The 23,603-nt window shown below is 42.5% G+C and overlaps 2 protein-coding genes across 2 annotated transcripts in view; both read right to left on the bottom strand.

The window, feature by feature from the left end:
* LOC139333716 (eukaryotic translation initiation factor 3 subunit H) overlaps positions 1–14,438 on the bottom strand; it is a 53,754-nt gene extending 39,316 nt beyond the window's left edge. The window contains exons 1-2 of the mRNA XM_070966333.1: positions 14,302–14,438; positions 4,962–5,118 (exon numbers count right to left, since the gene is read on the bottom strand). Of these exons, the coding sequence (XP_070822434.1) occupies positions 4,962–5,118; positions 14,302–14,403 (259 nt within the window). The 5' untranslated portion in view covers positions 14,404–14,438. The remainder of the gene's footprint in view (positions 1–4,961; positions 5,119–14,301) is intronic.
* Positions 14,439–15,207: 769 nt separating this feature from the next.
* On the bottom strand, positions 15,208–23,217 carry LOC139333885 (double-strand-break repair protein rad21 homolog A-like). Its single transcript, XM_070966570.1, has 14 exons — positions 23,088–23,217; positions 21,526–21,716; positions 21,008–21,137; positions 20,548–20,647; positions 20,231–20,337; positions 19,843–20,040; positions 19,576–19,701; positions 19,214–19,339; positions 18,606–18,829; positions 17,926–18,079; positions 17,085–17,230; positions 16,621–16,806; positions 16,402–16,485; positions 15,208–16,166 (listed from the first exon to the last, which is right to left on the bottom strand). The coding sequence occupies exons 2-14, from the start codon at positions 21,667–21,669 to the stop codon at positions 15,975–15,977; spliced, it is 1,917 nt and encodes a 638-aa protein (XP_070822671.1). The 5' UTR covers positions 21,670–21,716; positions 23,088–23,217; the 3' UTR covers positions 15,208–15,974.
* Positions 23,218–23,603: the final 386 nt, after the last annotated feature.

The raw sequence follows: 23,603 nt of genomic DNA, 5'->3' as shown, positions 1-23,603 counted from the left end.
TTCAATAAACATACACCAAATACTGACAGAGTGCAGAGGCTGGTAAGAGCCAAATGGGGTCGACCATATAGACCAGCACAGTGGAACAATGAGCTGAAAGCTGTGAGGTGTTGGTTCTCCAGGACTAGTAGTACCCTCACTCAAAACTCAATGGGTAAGTGGTAATCTCTTCAGTCATGGCTGATTTGACGACACCCGTAGTTAGTGGTGATAACAGTAAACATATTTCTGATGGGCAGCGACATAAACTATTGTCATTTTAATAAAGACAACAGGCAATAATTGGCCTTTTTCCATCATTATGTGAGCGACAGTGATCTGATTTAATGCTGCACACGACATGTCTGAGAACAGCAGGACGCAGCGGGACTGAAAGCAGTTTGCTCCCTTGCTGTTAAGTTGGAGGTGTGCAGCCTGTCATCTGCAGCTCTTCATCTACCAGCTCAATGTGGCTCATATAGATTTTAAACCGACCCCCTGTTAAAAATAGCTGAAAATGAATGCTGCTTTGTTTTGTAGATGCATTTCTGATCGATGAAAGCAGTAAGTGCCAAACTCACTGACAGGCATTGCTTTTGCTGTGACTACTTCATAATTAAAGTCAAGTTGTGTTTTGCCAGTTCAATGCTTTTATAGGAAGCTGCAGCAGTGGGAGATGTTTGGTTTGTGTTCGCAGTACCTTTATAGAGCATTTGTTCAGCATTTGACAGATAGCCAGTTTGTAATACTGCAAATGCACAAATAATGCAATCAGTGGGCCAAAGGTTCAATCATCACTGTGTCAATTAATTCAGCAGTACGACAAATAAAGGTCAAAATGTTACATTACTACAGTTTCTCCTCCGATGGTCGAATCCTTTTTGCAACTGATGAACCCAACAGCACTCCTGAACTGGTAAAACTGGAGGGTGTGTTTTTGTGTGTGAGTCAGGGGAGGGCCACGTTCACTTCCTTTCAAAGTATGATGTAAATTATGCCATATGCAGCTGTCCCTAATAAGCTCTGTGCCAGATAACAGTACCTCATCTTTGTATTATCACTGATATCAAAACAAACCAAGAGGCCCAAAGCACATTATTAATATTCTACATGTGTGCCTCGAGCGCCTGCAGTTCTGCACATCTCCCTCCATACATTTTGTCAGTGATACAAGGACATAGTATGCAAGGACATGGGAAATATGAGGGTTGGGGTTCAGCCAAGGTTTTATCTGGGGCCGATTCTGCTGCGCCCGCTCAATTACTCTCTTTCTCTATCTTTTCTCACTCATATTGGTCACATTTGCTGCCACCGGCTGTCCTGCAAGTACAGCTCCACACTGGCACCTGTTGATGAAAAAGCAGCATAGCAGACACACACGGATATGCTTGCTCTAAAACACACGCACACACACCCACACTGAAAAAAAAAGAAAAAACACACACAATCACATAGATGCCAATCCTGTCCATCTTTCCTTTCGAGATAGATTGTTGGGGTATTTCTGCTGTGAGAGCCTCTAGCAGGCAATGAGTCAGTGTAGGATGATTCAGGTTCGTACACACACACACAGATATACATACTCGTGCAAACCACGGAAGCTAAACGTGTCTAGGGTGTCTGATTGGAGGAGAGTGTGTGCTGCTCTGCTGAGTCTTTCTGGACCTAAATCTCAGGCTTTATCTAGAGTTTAACAATTAATTGATATTCGTCTTGAAGTCAGTTCAATAGCCAGAGATAGGGCTCCATTGTCAATATCATTTTGACCAAATATCCCCATGTGCCTCTAAGCCAGGGGTCCTCAACCAAATGTGTCCAAGGGTAAGAATTTTTCAAAGCAGACACTGTGGGGGCCAGGCTTATTTTCCTATTATTGTTTAATATTTTCGCTTTCTTACAAAAATGTATGTTAGTGTTATTTTATTATCCTAAATCAGTGTGAACAGACTAAAAACATGGAAAATCCTTAATAATAACCAGATACTCAACTAGAAAATGCACTCACACCTCCTCCAAGGGGGTAGTTACTGCTCAACGCAAAAAACCCAGTTCAGCTACCGATGAATGAGTCCTTATCTCAACAAAAACCCCCCTCCAAGGAACCCAGGAAGCAAACAGAAATACTCAGTTTGAGACTCAGTACAACAGCTGCCCAACAAAAATAAACCCAAGTCATGCCTCTTGCATCTGACAGACAAGCTTAGTGAATCTCTCACAACTCCAGAGTTGCCTCCTGTAGTCAGACCAGTGCCGCCGTCAGCTCCAGGGAACGGCCAGCCTGGGAGCTGAGCGGTTTGACGGTGGGTCCACGGAGCAGTGAGGTGGAGGTGGAGAATAATCTGATTCTGCAGAATGGGTGAATTATAGACTTTTTGGCAAATTGCGGGGGACTGGCAAGCATCAACAATCCCTCTCTGGACAGTCTGGGCCTCTTCTAATGAGGAGTAATGTATGTATACATTTTCTGAAAATCACTGATATTGAGTGGATCACACGGGAAGCTTGGTGGGCCCGCAGGCAGCCAGTTGTCAATCAGTGCTCTGAAGAGTACATGAGCGTGTTTGTGTGTGTGCGCGTGCGTGCATGACCCTTCCTTCTCCTGCCAAGTTTCCCAATCACATACCTACTTCAAGCCCTCCACTTGCATAATAAAAGATAGCATGGTACAGAATAATGAAGTGCTGATTGAAACATTTCCAGGAGTAAGTAAGAGCACACAAAGACACAAAGCACACTAGCCCCGACTGGAACTTTTCTTAAGTCAATAATTGAAAGCCATTTTCTTTGCAAGAACATTCGCCCGTCCAACATTGTTGAAGATAGTGGAATTAGGTTGATGACACTGACCCTGGTACTGCCTGTCTGCAGTATTTTACTGAAAACTGAAAACTTGGGAAGCAACTCAACATGGGAGCACAGGAGGCATTTGGGTTTTAGCCATTAAAAGTCTGAAGTGATCAACCAATGTAACGAAACATGCATCCCATCACCATCTCATCAATTGTGTCACCGTTCAGCTCTGGATCTTAAGGAGAGAATTATTGCTCCAAGATGAAGTTCAGAGGTGCTGCATGGAGGCATGATTGTTCTAAAGTCCAGCTCACACTTCAAGAAAACTCTGTCTCAGCTCTGCTGTTCTGTCTTCAGCACCAATGAAACACTATATTAGAGAGAGAGGAGGGGGGGGTCTGGCTGGTCAGCTGTGTGCGTGGGTAGAAAATTCGGGCTGAAGTACGAGAACAAAATGGCCAAATGTACGGACATGAAATCCATCTTTCATGTTTCTGTGTGATAATTTTACTTCTCTGTGTGTAATTCACTTCGCACAGTAGATAAAATCTTGCGAGCAGCAAAAACTCCTTCCTGCAAACACACTTAACAAGCAGAGACATGAGCATTCTGTAGTCTACAGAGTCTCCTACTTTATGCTGTTCTGTTCTCAATTTGAAACCATTTCAACAAAAAACAGCACACACACAACACAGATGACTCCCAGCACATTTCCATTTTCAATTTGGCTCCGTAGTGACAAATAATATGAAGTCTGTCATGTTTTGCAGCTGAATCCAAAGCCCAACTGAGAGGAATTCTGCTGTAGCTCCCCAAGTTTTCCGAAGGTTCACGACATGGTGCTGCTCACCGAAGCCCTTGTTAACTTTAAGGGAGTGACAGATGGAAAATCCAGCGCATCAAAAGTCAACAACAGAACACGCCGTGACACTCACAGAGCGAAGTGTTCCTGACACTAACGACCTTACGCCACCACTGGCGCTTGTGTACCTTGCAGAATTTCTGACAGTTGCTCGTTAGCAGTTGGGGGCCTGTTAGAGCAGGATTGTCTCCCTTTCCTCCATTTCCCACAACTGCTCACCTTCCCATCCCTTCGCCTGGCTTGTAGCAGGATCTTGTTGTGCTAACAAGGAGTGGGTAACAACAAGACTTGATAGGGGAAGGGCTGAGGTCAGGGGACACGGCATCCTTTGATATGAAAGCCGGCGGGAGGCGAAAGAAGAAAGCACACGTGTGCAGATAAAGACGAAATCAAACCCCATGCACGTTCGCACCGTGCACCTGTAACCCCGAACATTGGAGCCATTCCATCTCAGCAGCAATGCCCTCCCACATCAACCCCGGCACTGACAGTGTCGGACACCCAGCACCTAGTTAACTTAGTTAAAAGTCAGCATTGTCCTTAACATTGTGCCTGGGGACATCTTATGCACACACCTCCAAGAAAACACACACTGGCATTCAGTGACATGTTGATGTGATTGTCTCATGTCGTCTAGCCTCAGCCGTCTGTCATTTCTTTGAGGCTTGTGGCATCTTTAGCGGGCCAACAATGGAGATTGTCAGCCTACTCTCTCAGAAATGCACTTTATTGCTTCCTGTCAACCTTCAGCTTGGAGGAATCTTTGCTGTGAGCCACAGTTTTGTTGTATTTCAAGGACCAATTCCAGGAGGATTCAAGAACCAGCTGCTTCTGTTGGTACTTCAAATGCCTTTTTGTTTAAATGAATTAGTTTGGTTGAGCGTCTGTAATTTACTTTTCAGCTCACCTGTCAGTGACATAATCAAATAAAACTAACTAACTGCAAAGATTCTCCATCCGAAACAGTTTCGGACTTAATATTTTCAGTGCAGCTTGGTACGTCAACTCAAGTATTCAGTGCTAATTAAAAACTTGCTAACCCAAATGTGTAATTCATCATCACATTAAGTGGAATCTAAATGACAAATGACAAAAAAAAGTCATCTTTAGTGGAGGTTCAGAATTATCACCATCTCCTAAATTTACCAGAAATAGACAGAGTTGACCCCATCACTCCATCCACTCTGTGATGCTACTGTGTGTGTGTGTGTGTGTGTGTGTGTGTGTGTGTGTGTGTGTGTGTGTGTGTGTGTGTGTGTGTGTGTCCACTTTTCCAGCTGCAGGAGAGGACTAATAGAATAGAAAGAAAGAGAACATTTCTCTCAGTTACCTTCGTCAAAGTCTGCATCGTCCTCGGTGTGCTGGGGGAAGGGGAAGCAGTTGGTGATCTCCAGCCGGTCATCGACCACCAAGCCCAGCAGGACGCCCTGAACCACCTCGCTGCCTTGGCCCTCTTCCTGGTAGTGCTTGATAATCTTCAGCACCACCTGTGAAAACAGAAAGAGCAATATCGCTGAAGTATGAAAGCGGCGCGACAGAACAGAGGCGGAGAGGGAGGAGAGGAGGCTTTACCTTCCTTTCAATAACACTTTCTGAAGAACGATTTCATTTTATGAACCGGGGCTAATTTATTTATCGTCCCCATTGTTTGTGCTTTCTGTGGCTGTTACAGCGTTTCTTCTTATTGTCTTTTATCATCCTTTGATTTATGTTATCCAATTCAATTGTGTGTCTGCTCGTCATGTTGATTTGCGCTCATTAGTTTGTGTAGGGGTTAGTTTGGTTCATTTTTATTTTTTTTAAGCAGCCCGTGTTTTGTTTTTTTCATCTCATCCCACTGCAGATTTGCAGGATCCTTTTTTCTGTTCTGTTACACATTATGATTTATCACAGCACAAACACATTAAACTAAATAAATACCGATGGGAAAAAACACTAATACTGTGTGTATTTCGAGTGTGCATTCAAACTGCACACATGTACAGAAATGTATGGCAAGATAATCCTGATTAAAAAACATACTCTGATATGCGACTATGTTTATCATTAATATTATTATTGTATATTCTTTTAGAAGGAAACTTCTAAAATCACAAATATCTTCATGAGTTTACTTTCCTTAACACACTACTTCTCATTTTAAATATTTGTATTGTGAAGCATGTGTGCAGCAGTAATCTGTCGGGTGGGCAAACCATACAAAGGAGTAAAAAAAGGAAAGAACATGGAGAACACAGACCCCCCCAGCCCTCCCACCCCTGAGCAGTGCCACTTAGAGGTGATAAAGACTACTGCTGCTTGTGCAGTGCATCTTAACTGTGTGTCCCGTCCACAGAGGAGCTCGTCGGCCTTCAAATCCTTTCAAATTCCTCCAGTCTATCATTAAGGATGTGTCGGATTCTGTCCAGGTGGAGGGCATTAGTCAGTGTTGTTATCCAGGATTTCTAAGTCTTTTTTTCCTGAGCGACAGAATAAGTTTCTTTGCACAAAGGACAGCCTGTAGGACAGGCGATGACGCTGTGTGCTCTGCAGGTTTTTAGACTTTTCTGATGCGCCCAGTTTAACCACAAGTGGAGCCGGTCTTATATGGACTTTAAAAATCTGTGAAAAGAATGAAAATATTGCAGTGCTAATGAAGTAAGTCTGCCTCTGCTTGGTCACATTTCTCACTAATTGGGGAGATTTGGGGGAAGATTACCTGCGTAAAAAATTTAAACCATACAAAAGAGCCTTTGCATTAAAAGAACAGATATTTACATATTTCAGATGTTTATGCCAGATGTCCTCTCTGATTTCCTTCCACTACTATCTATCCACTTGTCTGTGGTCTTGCAGCACATCATATATAAATGGAATGACATGTTTTTCCACTATGCAGTCTCTCAGACGCCGGTCCAGCTTGCCAGGTGTTGCACTGTTGAGAAGATGGGTCTTCACAAAGTGGGTAATCTGGAGGTACCTGAAGATATCGGTCTCTGACAGCCCATATTTCTCCTGAAGCTGCCGAAATGATGCAAACATACCCTGAATGTATAAATCCCCAACGTCATACAGTCCAAGTTCCTTCGATTGATCAAAGGCTCCAGCCATAGTTGAAGGAGTAAACGGTGGATTTGTTGATATTGGCAGCGTAAAAGATGGAGCTCAAGGCTTCGACTATTTTGCTTCTGGTCTCCAGATCAGAATAGCACTTTGAATTGCCAACTATCTAGATAATTGATTAATCATTTCAGTCATTTTTCAAGCAAAAATGGCAAACATTTGCTGGTTCCAGCTTAAATATAAGGATTTGCTCCTTTTCAGTTCCAGTTTTGGACTGTTTGTTGGACAAAAGGAGCAATGTGAAGATGTCACTTAGAGCTCTGGGAAATTGTTATGAACATTGTTAATAATTTTTTTGACAGGCAGGTTAATCAATAATTAAATTAATTGTCAGTTCCAGTCCTGCGAGACAAATGTGGGACATTACAAGAGCATCAAGGAAGTAGGACAAGACAGTCCTCTTCCTCCATATCCAGCCAGTGAGCACAATCAATCCAGCCAGTCGGAGACACAACGAATGTTTGCCGGCCAGTAATAGCGCATGAAATCTGGCAGAGCCCCCATCGCCTTACGTTTGCACAGACGACCCTCCCCATTCCTCTGGGATTTAATCGTTCCAGATAGATGGGAAAATTATAGAATCCATTTTTTTTTTAAGGAGTGAAAATTTATACTGTCAGCAATGAATGTGAAAGCAGCCTTCGAGTGTCAAACTCTGCAAATACAATACATCACTCTACACAGTGAAGCTCAAACATTCAACTGCAGGAAGAAGAAGAAGAGGGAAAACACATTTTTGACTGGAGAGGGACTTTAAAGATCAACTGGATGTGCAGGGGTTACATAAACACTGCTGCACTGCTTTGGAAACGATTAGATTTTTTTGAGAAATGAGTGCTTATTTTTGCCTGTGTGCAGCCTTTATAGGTGCTAATGCTTACATGGTTCAGTCCACCCATAGCTGGTTCGACATCTCCACTCTGTTATGAAGTCACTCCTACTGAAAATCTTTTCATATGAAGCAAAAATACATAAACGTATTGCTTAAGTCACGGTTTTGTAACATCGTCTGTAGAAGTTGAATCCAGACTGAAATGAGAGGTTCTTTTTGCTAGATCAGTACATATATCCTTGATGTTTTTTCTGACTTGTGTCAAAATTGGAATAACTGAATTGTAGAAACACACACAAGTTTTCTTATTTAACATCTACAGGGAATTAGTGCTGACATTAGCAAGATGAGTTAACTGACTAACACTTTCTGAGGCTACTACAAACCGACAAACACAGTGTTTCTGAGGCTGATACTCATATGTGGGAGTTTTAAAAAAGTAAAGCTGATGTTGAATTTTTAACACAAACACACAACATAAACAACAGTCTTGATAAGTACTTTTTTTTGCCTGTGTGCAGCCTTTATAGGTGCAAATCCCTTCGTTTTTGACACTACACCTTAAAACCAGCATTTCTGCACTGTGATTCTCTGTTACTAATCTGTCTTCACAGGTACATCAGCAAGAAGCTCATTCTGACCGATATACTGACCGAGCTGATTTATCAGTCTAGCTCCAGGGGCTACTTAGCTTAGCTTGCTAGGTTCTTCGATTTTCGGCCCCCGGTCATAAGCACAACCAATGCCCTACAAACGGCAACCTGAAAATGGTCAAATGGCCAACTGCTGCCAAGGTAACCACCCACTGAAAACCAAAGCTTAGACACCATTTCCACAAACCAAAAAGTGAATTTATCTTCTTTTCAAAAAAAGTAAAATTACACCTCACTAGAACACCCCTTTCATCGATGCTGAATTGCATAACAAATCCTCAGCCACCATTCTGCACTCCTCGTCGGCCACTAAACTCTTATATAAAAACCACAAAACAGCCAAAAACTCTTGATAAGAGGAAACTCTGGGACAAGTTACGCAGGCAATCAGGGGTTGTAGCTGAGTGGTTAGTGGAGTGGTAGGCACCACCTGCAGGCTTCAGCACTGGTGCATCACTGATCTTGAGTGCGTACAAAAGGCCAGTTAGTATTCAGCACAGCTTAGCAATTTACACTGGAGAGAGAAGAGGCGGCACATATAAAGAACAGACCCTCAATCTACTGACATTTTAAGAAAAATGCTCAATCAGTGGGAGGGTATATTTGGACATGTAGTCTGATTTCCCACACTGTCGTGCCTCATCTGGACAAGGTGTCCATGCATCATCATATGTGCTTAATTTTTAATGCCAGATAAAAATGGGCCAATAGGACAAGCCTCCGCATGATTGAGGATCTGGTTTAAGCTCTAATGCTGCTTCACCAACACCTAGGACAGCAGGAGAGGGCCACGGCTTACTTCTACATAGACACAATCCGTACACCTACCCCTCATGGGACACACTGAAAACCTGAAAACAGCCCAGGCAGAGGGTAGAGAACAAGGCAAACGTCTAAATGAACAGGAAGAGGACAAGAAGCTGAAAGCACAGTGTGGAGGGGGAGCGCATAAATCACGCTGAGAACAGTGTGGGCAGGTCACAGCCAGAGGCATTAATAATACACACATACACACACTTACATACACTCAAGAACAGGGTGGCAAGTCCTGGGGCCACACTCACAGCAAAACACCCATCACCACCATGAGGAAGCGCTTACTCGTCTCACTAGCTCACACACACACGCATACACACACACACACACGTGCATCTGTCTTAGGAGATGATTTATTTCAATAGAGTGTCGGACCTGTCATGCAACAAGTAAAAGAGCTGGGGGCGGGAAAAGAGAGACGATAAGGCGTGGAGTGAGGAGAAAAACAAATCTCATTCCCTGCTTGTCTGCTTTGGCTTTTCTGACTGAGAGGGGGTCTGAACAATAGGTTGCAGGGAGGTGGAGAGAGAGGGAGAAAGGGTGAGAACATGTGAGAGTGGGAGGTGGGGGCACGGCAGAAGGAGAGAGGAAAGGAGGAAAACAAGACTGAAAATACAAGGGAAAGAGAGAGAAAAACCAGAAGCATAAAGGAAATTATGACATGAGAGAGCCGGAAGGGGCCAGGTGAGCGCAAGGAGAGCAGGTGAAAGGCGGGGGATGTTTTACAAAGCCCCCTGGCCCCCGCCCCTTTCAGCGTTGGCTCCTTTTTCGGCCAGCAAATAGCTTTCCTAGTCTCCCTCCATCAGTGAGAGCAGATAGCACAGATACACAATGCTTCCAGCTATCTAACTCTTGGCAATCTGTTCATCACACACTTAAATAGCATCCGTCTGGAAGAGGAAGAGGAGGAGGTGAGAGATGGACAATTGGCCAAAAACAAGTCTGAGAGAGTCAAATAAACAAGGCTAAAACCAAGCAGGGCTTTAAGAAAACTCCTGAATCTACAGAAATGCTTTGAAGAGGGGAAGCGAGGAGGCGTCTGCACTAAAGGAATGGGAGGGAAGGAAGGAAGGAAGGAAGAACAGAGGTTTCAGTGGATTTGTTGTCTTGGCTTCTTGGTGCTGAGTAAATGCCATCAGGTATTGTAAGCAAAACCTGGAAAGCTCCAAGTGCAAACCTGCAGACACACACATGCATACATACATACATACACACGGCCAACTCTCTCCAGCACTCTTTTCCAGCTACACTCTCTCTCTCTCTCTCTCTCTCTCTCTCTCTCTCTCTCTCTCTCTCTCTCTCTCTCTCTCTCTCTCTCTCTCTCTCTCACACACTCACTCACTCACACACTCACTCACACACTCACACACTCACACACTCACACACTCACTCACACACACACACACACACACACACACACACACACACACACACACACACACACACACACACACACACACACACACACACACACACACACAATATTATTGATCTAGCTCACCGGCAGCTAGCCCAGCCAGCTCACCTCATGTGGAGAGGCCCAAGATTGATATGTGGACAGCGTATTATAAATCAACAAGCTTAAAATTGAATTGTGCAAAATCAATTGCGGTCCAAATCCCCCGTTGGCTGCCTTTAATTCTTATCATAAATCTTCTCTCTCACTCACACAAAAGGGCTCATATTCCCGCCACAACGGGGCTCAAGTTATGAGAAACTACAGCAAGAGAGACGATCCCGTAATGAGTTTTCTTTTTGCGCCACTGATGTGTATACGAAGTCTACACTCTGCGCTGGCTGTAATATGCTTGACGGAGAAAATGCTTTTGTGTGGTATGACTCATCTGTTAGGTTAAGCCATGGATGAAGACCAGAGCAGATTCCCACTTCATCTGCCAGCTTTCGCCTGCTGGCCGCAGGCATGTCACGGCTTTACGTTTACATTTACTTAAGCCAAGCCAAAAAAGAAATAAAAAAGAAGTTTTGGGGCACGCACAAAAATGTATGCGCATGGTAACTTACTGAGAAATAACATTAATGCATTTCTTTCTTAGCATTAAACACTTAGTGTGCAAAGGGTGCAGGGACAAGCTGATTTAACTTCAAGATGAGTAAGGAATTTGAAAATATAGGATGTACATGGGACCAAAAAGGAACGCATTGTGCATCATTAATGCATGACTTCAAACAGAATAGAGACTGCCAGTTCTTGTTAGGTGATGCAGTTAGGGTTGGGGTTTTATCCAATCTGTATCCAGTATTGAATACACTTACTGAATCTGATCCAGTATTCAATCTCAGTAGGCTGAGAAGACAGAAACAGCTTTGAGTGGCAGCCTAATTAATGTTCATGACCTCTAGCTACAACTTGAAAATGAGATAAGATAGAAACATCTTGAGAGAAGGCGTATGATTCTGCTGGAACTACAGAAATACTCGCAATGGTACAGAGGTGTTACAGAGCGGAGGTCCTTCCCTCACAAATGATCTTTGATAACATGATGACAACTAGTTTGAATCAGACCGCAGAAGAATGTAAACACAAATTAACAAAAGATTTCTCACAAAAAAATTCACTATGAATGTTCTTCCTGTAAGGATGTCATTATAATTCTTAAGATTGTCATTAAATCTAACCTGGGTTTTGATACTATTTATGGTCAACAATAGACAATAATTATATGAACATTTTGGGATTCTCTCTCTTTATATTTGCTTTCATTGTTAGTGGCGGAGTCCACCATTGCCATGCAGGATTCAAACCAACTTCAAATGCTCAAGGGATTCACAGGAAACAATGCAGGAGGGATTCCAGTGTCATAGTTTTTACTTTTATCTTATTGATAACAGCCTCTCTATTTCCTGTTCTTTCTCCTGAAACCAACTCAGAGCTGTGTTAAATTGCTGCTAATGCAAACCCAACATTTCCTCGTGCTTCACAACAAAGCACTCAACCAAATACTCAGTTGCACTCACTGTTGTATTTTAACTACTCAAGGAGTGTCTGATGCAGTATTAAACCCCACTTGCTGATACCTCAAGTAATGCCATCTGTCACCAGATCAACCAGGACTCAAATCTTTAAAATACCAAAATAAACTACATATTCTCTACACAGTAGTTAGTAACTGAACTGGACAGATGTAACATACGCCTGTATGCTGGGTAGTAAGTTGTCTCTTGTGTCCCTGTGTGTTACAGTTGATCTATGTCACAAAAAGCAGCATGGACTCCCTCCTGACAAGTCTGGTCTTGAAGACCCGAGGCAAGAGGAAAAGCCTCTGGGGAAAAAGGACTACTCTAGCACAGTTTTCAATCATTCATATGTTCACTAAAAAATAAAGAAAATGCCTGCCACTGATAATAGAAATGTTAACTTAAACTCATTCTGACATATTCCTTGCCCTTTCCATCCCTCAGAGCTTTCAAATCACAATGCCATGTCCTGTAAAATGTGCTCCCACTGTTCCTTAATCCATGGTACGCGCGTAAGACCCGTGTCTGACGTGCGTCATATGTCAGAATAAATGAATAAAGCCTTTTTGAAACATACAGGCAGTTGTGTGATCTCAGTAGGTGTTTAATGGAACCCATCGCTGTGCTGCACTCCACTCCTGTGGCAACATCAACTGCTGAAGCCTCTTCAAAAGCAAGGAAACAATCCAATTCTATTACACAGCAGTGGTGATGCTGTCTGTGGGCAACCCTCCAGCTACACCTCTGACAGACGGGTCATGATGCAACACAGCAGCAACGGCTGCATATCAATGCACTCAGGTGAAACGCGTTCCATAACTCTACCTGAAATAGACACCTTTCACCCTGAGTCCAAATGAGGTCACACACTAACTGGATCTCGACTGTTGTTCATTCTGCTGCTACGATCAAAATGTTTGGCTCATAAGGCTGAGAAATGAATTAAGAAAATCTCATTAGAGGTCTAAATAATACACATTGAGGTGAAATATTTAGATTTGAAATTAGGGCCCGAGACTCTAGGGCAGCTTTAATGAGCAAGATAAAAGGAAGGCAGCAGCTGGCAAGTTAAAGTCCTGCTACTGCATTAAGGCACAGCAGGCAAATGAGCTGCTTTGTGTCCAGTGCAGCTTAGGGCAGGAGGGAGAGTGTCAGTGCATGGCAGTGAAGCAAGTTTGTCCTCTGCTGTTTATCCAGGGGTACTACAGAATACAAACACTGCAACGTTTAGGTTTTATGAAGCTAAAAATCAGTGTGTCACGATTTACTTGTTGAAGATCACCAGTCAAAGAACAGCATTGCACAGAAGCAAAGATCCTTTCAACACGCAAAGGACAAGGTCTGTGAAAACACTGGTATTAAGAAAAAAGAAACTAACCAATAAAATGCTTGTGTCCAGGAACAGTGAAGCCAGAAACACAGCACACATTTATTTAAAAACAGGCTTTAAGATACACTCCCTGGTGAAAGTGCAACCAAAATGCCAAGATGTCTCTCAACTTAAAGGGTGCCTATATCCCCTATACGGTTCATTATCTTGAATTTGAATGGATCACCAGTGAGATGGAGGGTAAATGTCAGTCCAAACCTGTTTCATTATTTCTAGTATAAAATGAGGGCGACTAATCAATAACCTGACAAGCTGCCTTCTTTCCAAGAGAAAACTCTGACTGGGGCAAGTGTCCTCCAAAACATTCATGGACATTTCGTCAAAAAACCTTTAATAACAGACTGCAGAACAGTCACTGATGAGCTACTTTGTGCTGTGAGGTCAGAATGGACCTGGACACACGCACATCAGCCACTTAATGCGAGTACAACAACAAACACTGTTGTACTCATACCTACGATTATTTAAAATCAAGAAATAGTCAAAAGTCCTAAGCACTGCTAACATATGCTTCTATTGGCATTCTTCCTTTGTTGGTAATAGCGCAGTTGAACGAGCCAGGGAGGTCCTGGTCTTAAAATCAAACGCTCCTGAAGCTTCACCGGCTATCTTAAAGGCAACCAGTGTTAGCCTATTATTAGCCAGTTGGGCCATTATAAACGACAATTATTTTGTCTATTTGTCAATACTGCGTAGGATCAAATAACACACTGTACATTCCAGGTATCAGTTATCAAGTATGAAAGAGTAACGTTACAAGATACCGCTTCATATTATCTGTCCGCCATGATGATGCTCACACAGTTAGCATCCACATCTGGTAATACTTTGGAATCGATTTCTCTGTCGTCTGCCACCGAAATTTAACATGTAGCTGTAGATGTAACGCCGTGACACTTACCAGTCCCTCAATCTGGATCTGTTTGACGGGAGAGTCCAAAGTGCCGCCAGCAGAAGCCATTACAGGGCCAGATACTGAACCAGACTCTTTACGAGAAGCCATCTGTAAGCTGCCACACGCGGAAAAAGGAAGGAATGCTTTCGGTGGTGGACATTTCCGGTAAAGATGCGTTGCCTTACTCGTCCGTAAAGAAACAAGGGCCAATTGTCTAGTTCCCTACTTGTTGCGACCATTGTGGATTGCGATAAATCGATGTCTGATGGATGGGGGTTAATTTTGTTAACTCACATTGTAACACGAGTATTACATACTACATTTCCTATTAAAGACCACATCTGAACTTCTGTATAATAGAAATGCGTAAGTGGCTGGGCTACAAACGGAGACTAAAAACACTCATCTATTCCCTCTCTGCGCTTCTGCTGAATTAATACTGAACAAAGACTACTACGACCATCTCTGCTGGAAGAGTACTACAAGTATTTTCTAATATTACTAGCAATTCATTGTGTATGTATATATGCTTAGTTTTATTTTTTAAGAACATTATTTTCTTAGTTTTATTCTCATCCTTATTCTTCTTTATTGTATATATTTGATGATATTGTTTAACCTGCTGCCGCAACAAAAGAATTTCCCAAATTGGGATCAATAAAGTCCACAGCTCTAGTCCACAGCTAGAGAATGGAGGCCCTGTTCTGCAGTCCTGCGGAAAAACCATTACAAACTGTCCCCACTACATTAAAAGCTGCAATGAAAATGTACTTTGCTTTAAATTACAGGTCGTCAGTCAAGTAGAAGTGAGTTAAAACTAAATTTGCTTCTTTCAATTGAACATCATCTTTATATCTAGCTTTGTAGACCCTAACGACATTATAAATGAATAAATACTATCCAGTCACCAAGTACTTAAAACACTTTATTTCAAATCTTTACAGATGTATCACAACTAGAAGTTACCCGAAGACTAAAAAGGTGGGATACTGAACTTAACTGTAACAAGTACATTACCTAGTTACATGATGCAAAAAGGTGAATAAGCATAAACATAAAAAGGTACAAAAAAAAAAAAAAAATTACATAAATCCTAATTGACAAACTGCTTGAATTATACATCTGCAACATGATATTTAGACGCCAGGTAAGATTTACCAAGTTTTTGGACAGATTAATTTTGATTATGAAAGAACAAGTGCAACAGGGAGAGAGTGGGAGAGGTTACACTTCTGAACAATAAAACAGTACCTTTCCAGAGCATGTACAGTCAATATGGGACTCCATGTGAAAATACGGGGCTCTTTATCTAAAATCTGTAATATTTCCAGGTCTGAAAAGGGCAATGGTACAAAACAAATGGAATGAGCAGACGATGGAAATTTAGCTTACAAAACAAAATGAAGCGAAGCTTACAAATTGGTGACTGAAAAAGGTTGCTTTATAAATATAACTGTGAAACATTCTTCCTCACTCCGTTTGAACCAAATGAATACTGCATGTTTCCATCTGTAGTACAGTAAAATCCTTTTTTAAAGTTTCCAACCCGTTCCCCACTATTCCCTCCCCTTCCCCAGAAAAAAATGGGCTGACAGGAAAACCAAATAAAAAAAGGCAAAAAGTTGATTAATTAAAAAAGTATGCCTGTTGCAAGCAGAGTGTTTCTGTTCTTCCAATCTCTAAATAAGGTGGAATCTTGGTCCAGCGGTGGCGATGATGTCGCTGTAGGGCTCAGTCTGGGTGACCTCGATGGCTTGCTGCTTCTTGAGGACCAGGAAACTGTAAAACTTGGCAGCTGCCTGCTTCTTGTTGTTGTTCTGGCACAATTCAAGCAGGCTGATTGAGTCTGCGCCAGTCTTAGCCATGACGCGCTGTGGAGACAGAAGCAGAAATGTCAGTCTAAATTCTCTCTTTTGACCTGGGGCGATCAATAAAATATAACATCTAAGTGATGCTTCATCTTTGCCCTCCTTTCATTAAAAGAGAGGAAGAGAAACACTCCGCAAGGAAGACGGGCTCCCAAAGGCGGGGCTTTTCTGAATTCTTGTTATAAAAACTAATTAACTAATTAAAACTACATTTGAACACAGAAGCAGCTTCTTGTACCTGGAGACCGTGCAGCATCTGCTGGGTTCTCTTGTTCCATCTCTTCTCCTCCTGATCCTGGTCTCCAGCCTGACCTTCCTCTTCCTGAGGGCCACAGACAAAGTCATCAAGCAGTCATCAGGCAGATTTAAAAAAAAACACAAAGTGAGTCACTGCTAAAGGACTGCTACCCACAACAAGTTTCAAGTTTACCAGTGAGAGCTGTTTTTCACTCCTTACCTCCTCTTCATCACTTTCATCCTTCTTGTCTTTGCTTTTTTCACCAAGCAGGTCAAGCTCTGGGACAAGCTGTGTGAGGTTGACACTGCTCTCCTCTGGGGGCATATCGACCTGAGGTATGTCTAACCTCTGAGACAGGACTGAGTGGTCAGCCACCTGCTGCTGCTGCTGCTCCAAGGGAGCCATCTGAAAGACAGAAAGCAGGACGCCCAAGGCCGGACCAGGTTAGGACACAGGGCAGTCAACCGAACTGATGGTGTTTCGTGTTTCTCTTATTTTGTTGTTGAGTGTTTACAAAGTTAAAAAAATTTCAAATTCAGAAAATGCAAAAATCTTCATCTGGTGTGTATTATGGCTCCACTGATAAACACTGAAATCATCCACTGGAGGCCTTTCACAACAGCATTGAGGGAAAATTCCTGTTTTGACAGAGGAAAAACAACATTTAGGTGACTCAAACTCACAGGAAGGGTGCCCTCTTTGTCGAGGGTCTTGCGCTTGACACCACGGGGGGTGGATGGAGGAGGCATGACTGTCTCATCCAGGGTCGTCCTGCTGCCCTCCATTGCAGAGGCTGCCAGCATACTAGGCTCCTCCATGATCGTCTGGTCTGAGGGTCCGATAAAGGAGATTGTTAACAGAATGCAAAAGGAAATGTGAAAGTGAACACAGCCTTGTTCAGTAACTAATGGTTTCCCCCTCACACAGCTGATGATATGTCTGCACTGGGAAATGGCCTCCACTCATTTCTTCCAGGCAAAACTTTATTTATATGGCACATTTCATTCCAGGTGGAAGTACAATGTGCAGCACAGAGCGTGAGCTACCGTGGAAACTGCAGCCACAAAAACTATGTGGATAGTAAAACAATAATAATAATAATAGGAAAGACAATTAAAACAAACATATATAATACCTGTGAGTTATGAACCATTAAGGAAATAAAACAATTAAGATAAAAAGTTAAAAAACAGATATGGGAGTTAAACCCAACGAAGGAAGCAAAAATAAAATAGCAATTAAGATGTGCAAATCAGGCGACTGAGAGGCGCAGCTGAAAGGAACATTTTCAGCTTAGGTTTAAAAAAAAAAAAAAATAGTGTTGGAGCACAGCTAACGTGACTGGGTAGGATGTTCCAAGGCTTTTGGGGCATAATAAGATAAAGGAAGTTTCACTAGTTGTTGTGGACACCTGGGGAATAACCTGATGGCCTATTCCAGATGAGCTGAGAGGTCCAGCTGGTTCATAACTCACAAGCATGTGAGATGTTGGAGTGTCAGACCATGCAGGAAAGCAAGGCTTACCAATAACATCTCTGTGGTGACTCAGGACCTCCTCTCTAGGCACCTCTGGGTTCTCCAGCTCTTTGAGGAATTCATCCAGACTGTCTGCTTCACCACCCTTTCTCCTCTTCCTCAGCTCATCTGGCACCAGAGGTGTCAGGCAGCGCGTGAACATCTGACATCAGAGATTTAACAGTTAGAGTGAAGTTTTATTTCAAAAAAGTTAAAAAAAATTCCCAAACTTCATGCCAAGTCAGTCGTACTGCTCGGGAGGACTGATGCATGACAAAAGGAAAAGAGGTCCACTAAATTATGCATCAACACATTCTCCATTCAATATTCTGGAGAGGTATCGTGTGGGTGTGAAAGAATAGGGAAAAGACACAGACAAAACCAATCACTTCCTCCACCGCCCGTTCCTTCATTGTTCTCATTTTAAATCCCACAACCTGAACAGAATGTCAATGAAAGATACAATATTAGAAATCTACTCTCTCCTCTTCCATTAAACAGTGTCTGACCTACTTGGAGAATCAGACCTCCGGTGCTGCTTGCTCATTACTGCTGCGCGTGGCAATGTTGTTTGTATGTTATGTCAGGCAGACATCTGACAGTTTTACCATGTTCTCAAATTGTTACAAGTGAATGCATGAAGATATTTATCCAACAACACGTGCATATTTCTAATAAGAATTTGTTACCTTCAGTAGCCTGGCATTCCACAGAGGCTGAGCAGGCAGAGAGAAAAGCTTCTCCACTCCTCCAGTCTCCTTCCACATCATAAGCTTCTTAGTGGGAGGGGCGAGGTCCAGAGTGGTGACAATGTCCGAGTAGTCAGACAGCTGGGCCCTGATGGTCTTGCTGTCCAGCTCCTTCACGCTGTCCACAATCAGCTTCCTCTTACGCTTCGCCTTGGTCTCTTTCACTGAAGATATGAAGAGAAGAGGCAAATGAGCTTTGCTACCACATTTCCATCAGTGTTCCTGAGGGCTTCAGAGGTCAACTGTGTATCAGCACTGTGTTGCTTTTTTTTCCATCCAGTGCTGCTCATTTATTGGTAACATTGGATGCTAGAGCTCAACAAAACCTGAGACATTTAAGGTATAGCTACCTTAGCAGAAAGGATGCAGCAAAATCTCTACTGGCTGACTAATCTATCATCACACAGTGTACAGTATATATTGGCCAATCATACTCATACACATTGAATACAGTTGAAAAATAAATTGTAAATGGCGGAACAATTGGTGAATGGATACTTTGATAAGACTTTTGTTTAGTACTACAGAAAGGTGAGGGAGAGTCTTACCAGTGATGTCAATGGGCTCCAGGGCGAAGGCCTCCTCCTCATTGTGAACCAGAGTAGTCTGCTCTGTCTGGTCAGCCATTGCTGGCAGTGGCTCTGCTGGGCCAGAGTCTGGGCTGTCTGGACCAGCTACACACACAAAAACAAATTCCCATTTAACAGGCAAAAGGTAACACAATGAGCACTCAACTCTTAATGGCACATACTCATTTATGCAACATGTAGACAACTACACAAGTAGTTAAGACTGTTGTCCACGTGTAAATGAACTGAACAGAAACATGGTAACTCTAATGTACGAGGAAAATCCAAATTTTCTGTTTCACGTGGTTTGCATAAAGACAAAAGAACTTTGCTTTACTTACGTGACTGGAGGTTGTCAAAGTCATCCTCATCGTCTCCATGATCTGGAGGCATCATAACACTTTCTGTGATGGCTGGGGGGTCATCAAAAATACCGCCTCCATCCTCAGAGCTTAGTAGCTTATCAACTGGAAAATAATAAACAGGATTAACTTGATAATCATTCTTGGTTATTCAATCAAACATACCTCACAGAAAAACTGCAACAGTAGTAAACTACATTCGTAAGATGTGATAAAAACAAATGAATAAATGATAAAACTCCTCACCCAGCATTCCCCCATCACTGTTGCCCATGGAGCCATCCCCAAAGTCATCATACTCCATGTGGTTGGACTTGTCAGGGAGATTAGCTGGGCCAGGCTCAGCCTCTAGCAAAAGGTTAGAGGCTGTAGCACCATGCATGATATCCTCCTCAAATGTGCTGGCATCACGCATCATCTCTCGGTCATCCATACCAAAGTCAGCTGAAGAGTAAAACAAGTTGTTATTAGAAACTACACACAGGAATTAAATGTTATTTCTAAAATCCATACCATCTGAAATTATTCAGTATGATACGCTCATGTTGAAATTTACAACTGCATTAGGATGACTCTACTCACACATATGTAGTGGCTGGTTTGAGTGTGTATGTCAGCATGTATAGTGTCCTACCAAAGTCATTGTCCTGCAGGAGGCTGAGGTTGCCAACATCTTCCCTCATGGTGATCTCTTCTACTCTGCTCTGATTCAGGGTGAACTGCTGGGCCACATCTATGTCACTGTTTGAATACAACACCAAAAGACATCAGCGATGGGTACAATAATTGGAGTTTGAATGACACAAAGTGAACCAAGCCAGTACTACGGACAGTAGCAAAGTCTCGCCATACAGACCAATCAATATTTCAACTGCTGAAAGTATTGATACAAAAAAAGAAAAACAAAAAAGGCGGGGATGGCCACAAGAGCAGCAAATGTAGTTAACTTACTCCAGATCAGGAAGTGGCTGGTCAAAGTCATGGAACTCCTCAGGTAAGGTGATGGCATTGTAGGCTGCCTCTCTGTTTTCCTCAGGTAAATCGACCACACCTGAATACAGATGCAAGCAGTAATGTTGTTACAACATGCAGCTGTACTCCTATGACCCTGACTCCTATGAAAACAACAACCATACCAAGAGAACCACTGCAGCAGTTTAGAAAACCGTTGTTTTTGTTTGGGAAAACAGATCACCAATTCAGAAAATGTTTCAGTGGTTCACCTTCATGACCTCATACAACCCATATTGGTGGAAAAACCACTGGAGCCCTCACCCCTGTGGCTTTTCTGTTTTGCTCTCAGCTATCTAACTGTTTCAGAGAAGGAAAATGTACAAGCTCCTGTCTTGAGGAGAAAAATTACAGAGAGCACTTTGCTATGGTACCAATTTGGCTCGTCATTTCTCCTTACCTGGCCTAAAAGCCATTTTGATCTTGATGAAGGCTTCATTACAGTCAGCAAGCAGGTACTTGGCCTTCCTGTGGTAGATTCTCACCACCCCAAGGAGCAGGTGGCCTGACGTACGCAATGCCATCTTTACCTAAGAGAAAAAGGCCAAATAAATAAATGGAACGGATGCTATGTGTCAAAAACAAGTCATATATGGAGGGTACGTTTTTATAGTAAACTATACGACTGAACTAATGGTAAATTCTAACAAGGTACATTAATGAGGTTCAGAGCAAAGACAGTGAAAATCAACAATTTTATGAAGACACTGTAATTTGTTGTTCTAAATAAAAGTTTTCTACCTTGGGAGATAACATAAAATTAAATATTACCACTTTTAATTATTAGGAGGTAACAATAAAAGGCAGGACAAAGCACATGCAACAACTCAGAGCATGAAATGGACCGTAGCCTGCAAAGTGAACATACAGCCCGCAGCAGGACGACTAGGACACAGAGACCGCACTTCATCTTGTTACCTTGGGTGAGATGATGCTCTCCACACTGCTCTCCAAGTTGCATTCAAACACATGGGCCTTGGTCAGCTTCTTGTCCCAATGGGCCGCTAGCCAGATTTTGGCCAGCGGCCCACGTTTGCTCAGGACAAAGTGGGCGTAGAACATTGCCCTGGTTCCCCTGGCTCACACACTCACACTGTGGTATGATTTACCTGGAAAACATAATTGATTAGTTTATGTACAAAGAAAAAACATTGGAAAATGTCACAAAACAGCACAAGCTAACAGCACAGTACAATACATTTGAAGCGTCTGAAAAACGACGATCAACAGATTTTGAATTTTGGAAATTGTAGTTACTCAGAACCAGCAATAAAATCTCAGTAAGTTGTAATAATCAGTTAAGATAATTAAGGGCAAAAAGCGTGAAACAAATGAAATGACAAAAATTCCCAGGTAAGATGATATATCTTGTCAGACAAAACAAGCATATATCGTCTTCATTTCTTCATCGATTTCTGCGGTGTGAAAAAAATAAAGAAAAACATAACTCTTAACTGAATATCATGCTCAAAAATGAAGTCAAGTTCAGATCCTTTTTTCCCTCCCTCTTAGTACGTTAGGCAACAACACTGAAAAGATGAAAAACGTCAACATGAAGACAATTTGGTTTCAGTAATACTGGATAACGTTGTAGTTAAGTAACTGTTACCCTGTGAACTGTTTGACAGGGATGAGGGTCCTCAGTCTGCCAAAGAAACTTTTTATAGAAGCTTCACGCTACGCCAACGTTAGCTTATCTTACGACGGAGGCTTATTAGCTAAAGCAACGTTATAACGTTGGCCTTAAAATCGATGAAACTCAGTCGAAGCACCTTTTCCTCCCGTTTAGCTCCACTGAAGTTACTTTAATGGTTGGCGTTTGCACACTGTAATTCAAACACTAACGCGAGCCACGACCATTTGAAAACGAGCTTTTATCAAAACAAGCGCTGACTTCACTGGAGTTCCGCCTATTTCCCAGCAAGGAAGGGAAACATTGGAAATCCACATGTCTCCCTTTTCCTGAACTCTACTTCTATGATTCATTAATTCCCAAATCGCACAAATACATAAGTTATCGAAAAGTGAAATCTGTGAGCTTATTAATGTACTTAATACACTGTACTACGCTGAGAGCGCCAATGGGTTAGTCAACGCCAGTAAATAGTCGGCGCCATCAAGTGGGACGAACTAAATTAGCCGCCAGCTAACTACAAAAGGAGCAATGAAATCGTATGCTATGCGCTTAACAGTAATGTTTGAATCGACGTAACTTCCTTGAAGTAGCATTACAATTTTATTCTAAATCGGCGGACAACAATGCAATTTGCCCATGAGAAAGCAAGCCACACAGGAACGAGGCGCCCAGCAAAACCTGCTCATACTTTTTTCCCTCTACCAGCACAACTGTGTCGTTAGCTGCTGGCTAACGGCTCCTTGTACAACGAAGGCCGCATCAAATACATTCATCGTGCACGCTCGCTACGTCTCTAAAAATGCACAAAACACTGCGCAGATATTTCCGCTGCAAACACACTCACCGACAGTTCCCTTCTTATAGTGAAATTCCACAATTTATGTTATTTCTCCCAGCGTATTCTCCCCTGTTGTACTCATTAAAACAGCCAAGATGGCGCCAGTCGCCTTCCTCCCGCTCACCGCTGTCCTTTTAAAATCGGCAGGATGTTTACAGTCAAAAATGGCGGAGGAGGAGTCTGCTAGGCCGACCCTGACAGACAGCCTGCTGTGAGCACCACGCGGAGAAAGGGGGCGCTGTGGCACAGTGCTGACCAGAGACATGGAGGAGCCTGACACAAAAAAGACATACTGCATGATGATGGGAAGTTTGTCTGTTATGCTGTACAAGGTACCTATGTAAATTATAACTAACCCAATGATTTATTCATATGTCTTATTCTTATGAATTAATTACTTATAACTTATTCTAATGTTCTTTTTAATAGGGGTTCACTTCCCACTGAGGCAACCCAATGTCCAATACAGCACAGCAGAAAGTGTGTGCACTCATGCTATTGCATTTTTGTGGATATGATTGT

The sequence above is a fragment of the Chaetodon trifascialis genome, chromosome 7, assembly GCF_039877785.1.
Source record: "Chaetodon trifascialis isolate fChaTrf1 chromosome 7, fChaTrf1.hap1, whole genome shotgun sequence".
Taxonomy (NCBI): domain Eukaryota; kingdom Metazoa; phylum Chordata; class Actinopteri; order Chaetodontiformes; family Chaetodontidae; genus Chaetodon; species Chaetodon trifascialis.
Note: the sequence above shows the minus strand (reverse complement) of the source record. Positions and strands in the feature narration are given on the sequence as shown.

Excerpts from the sequence above, each read along its gene's own strand:
- LOC139333885 (XM_070966570.1), bottom strand. The coding sequence starts at position 21,669 with ATGTTCTACGCCCACTTTGTCCTGAGCAAACGTGGGCCGCTGGCCAAA. Across the intron at positions 20,648-21,007 it reads CAAAATGGCTTTTAGGCCAG|GTGTGGTCGATTTACCTGAG; the intron begins GTAAGGAGAAAT and ends ATCTGTATTCAG. Across the intron at positions 18,080-18,605 it reads GGAATGCCAGGCTACTGAAG|ATGTTCACGCGCTGCCTGAC; the intron begins GTAACAAATTCT and ends CTCTGATGTCAG.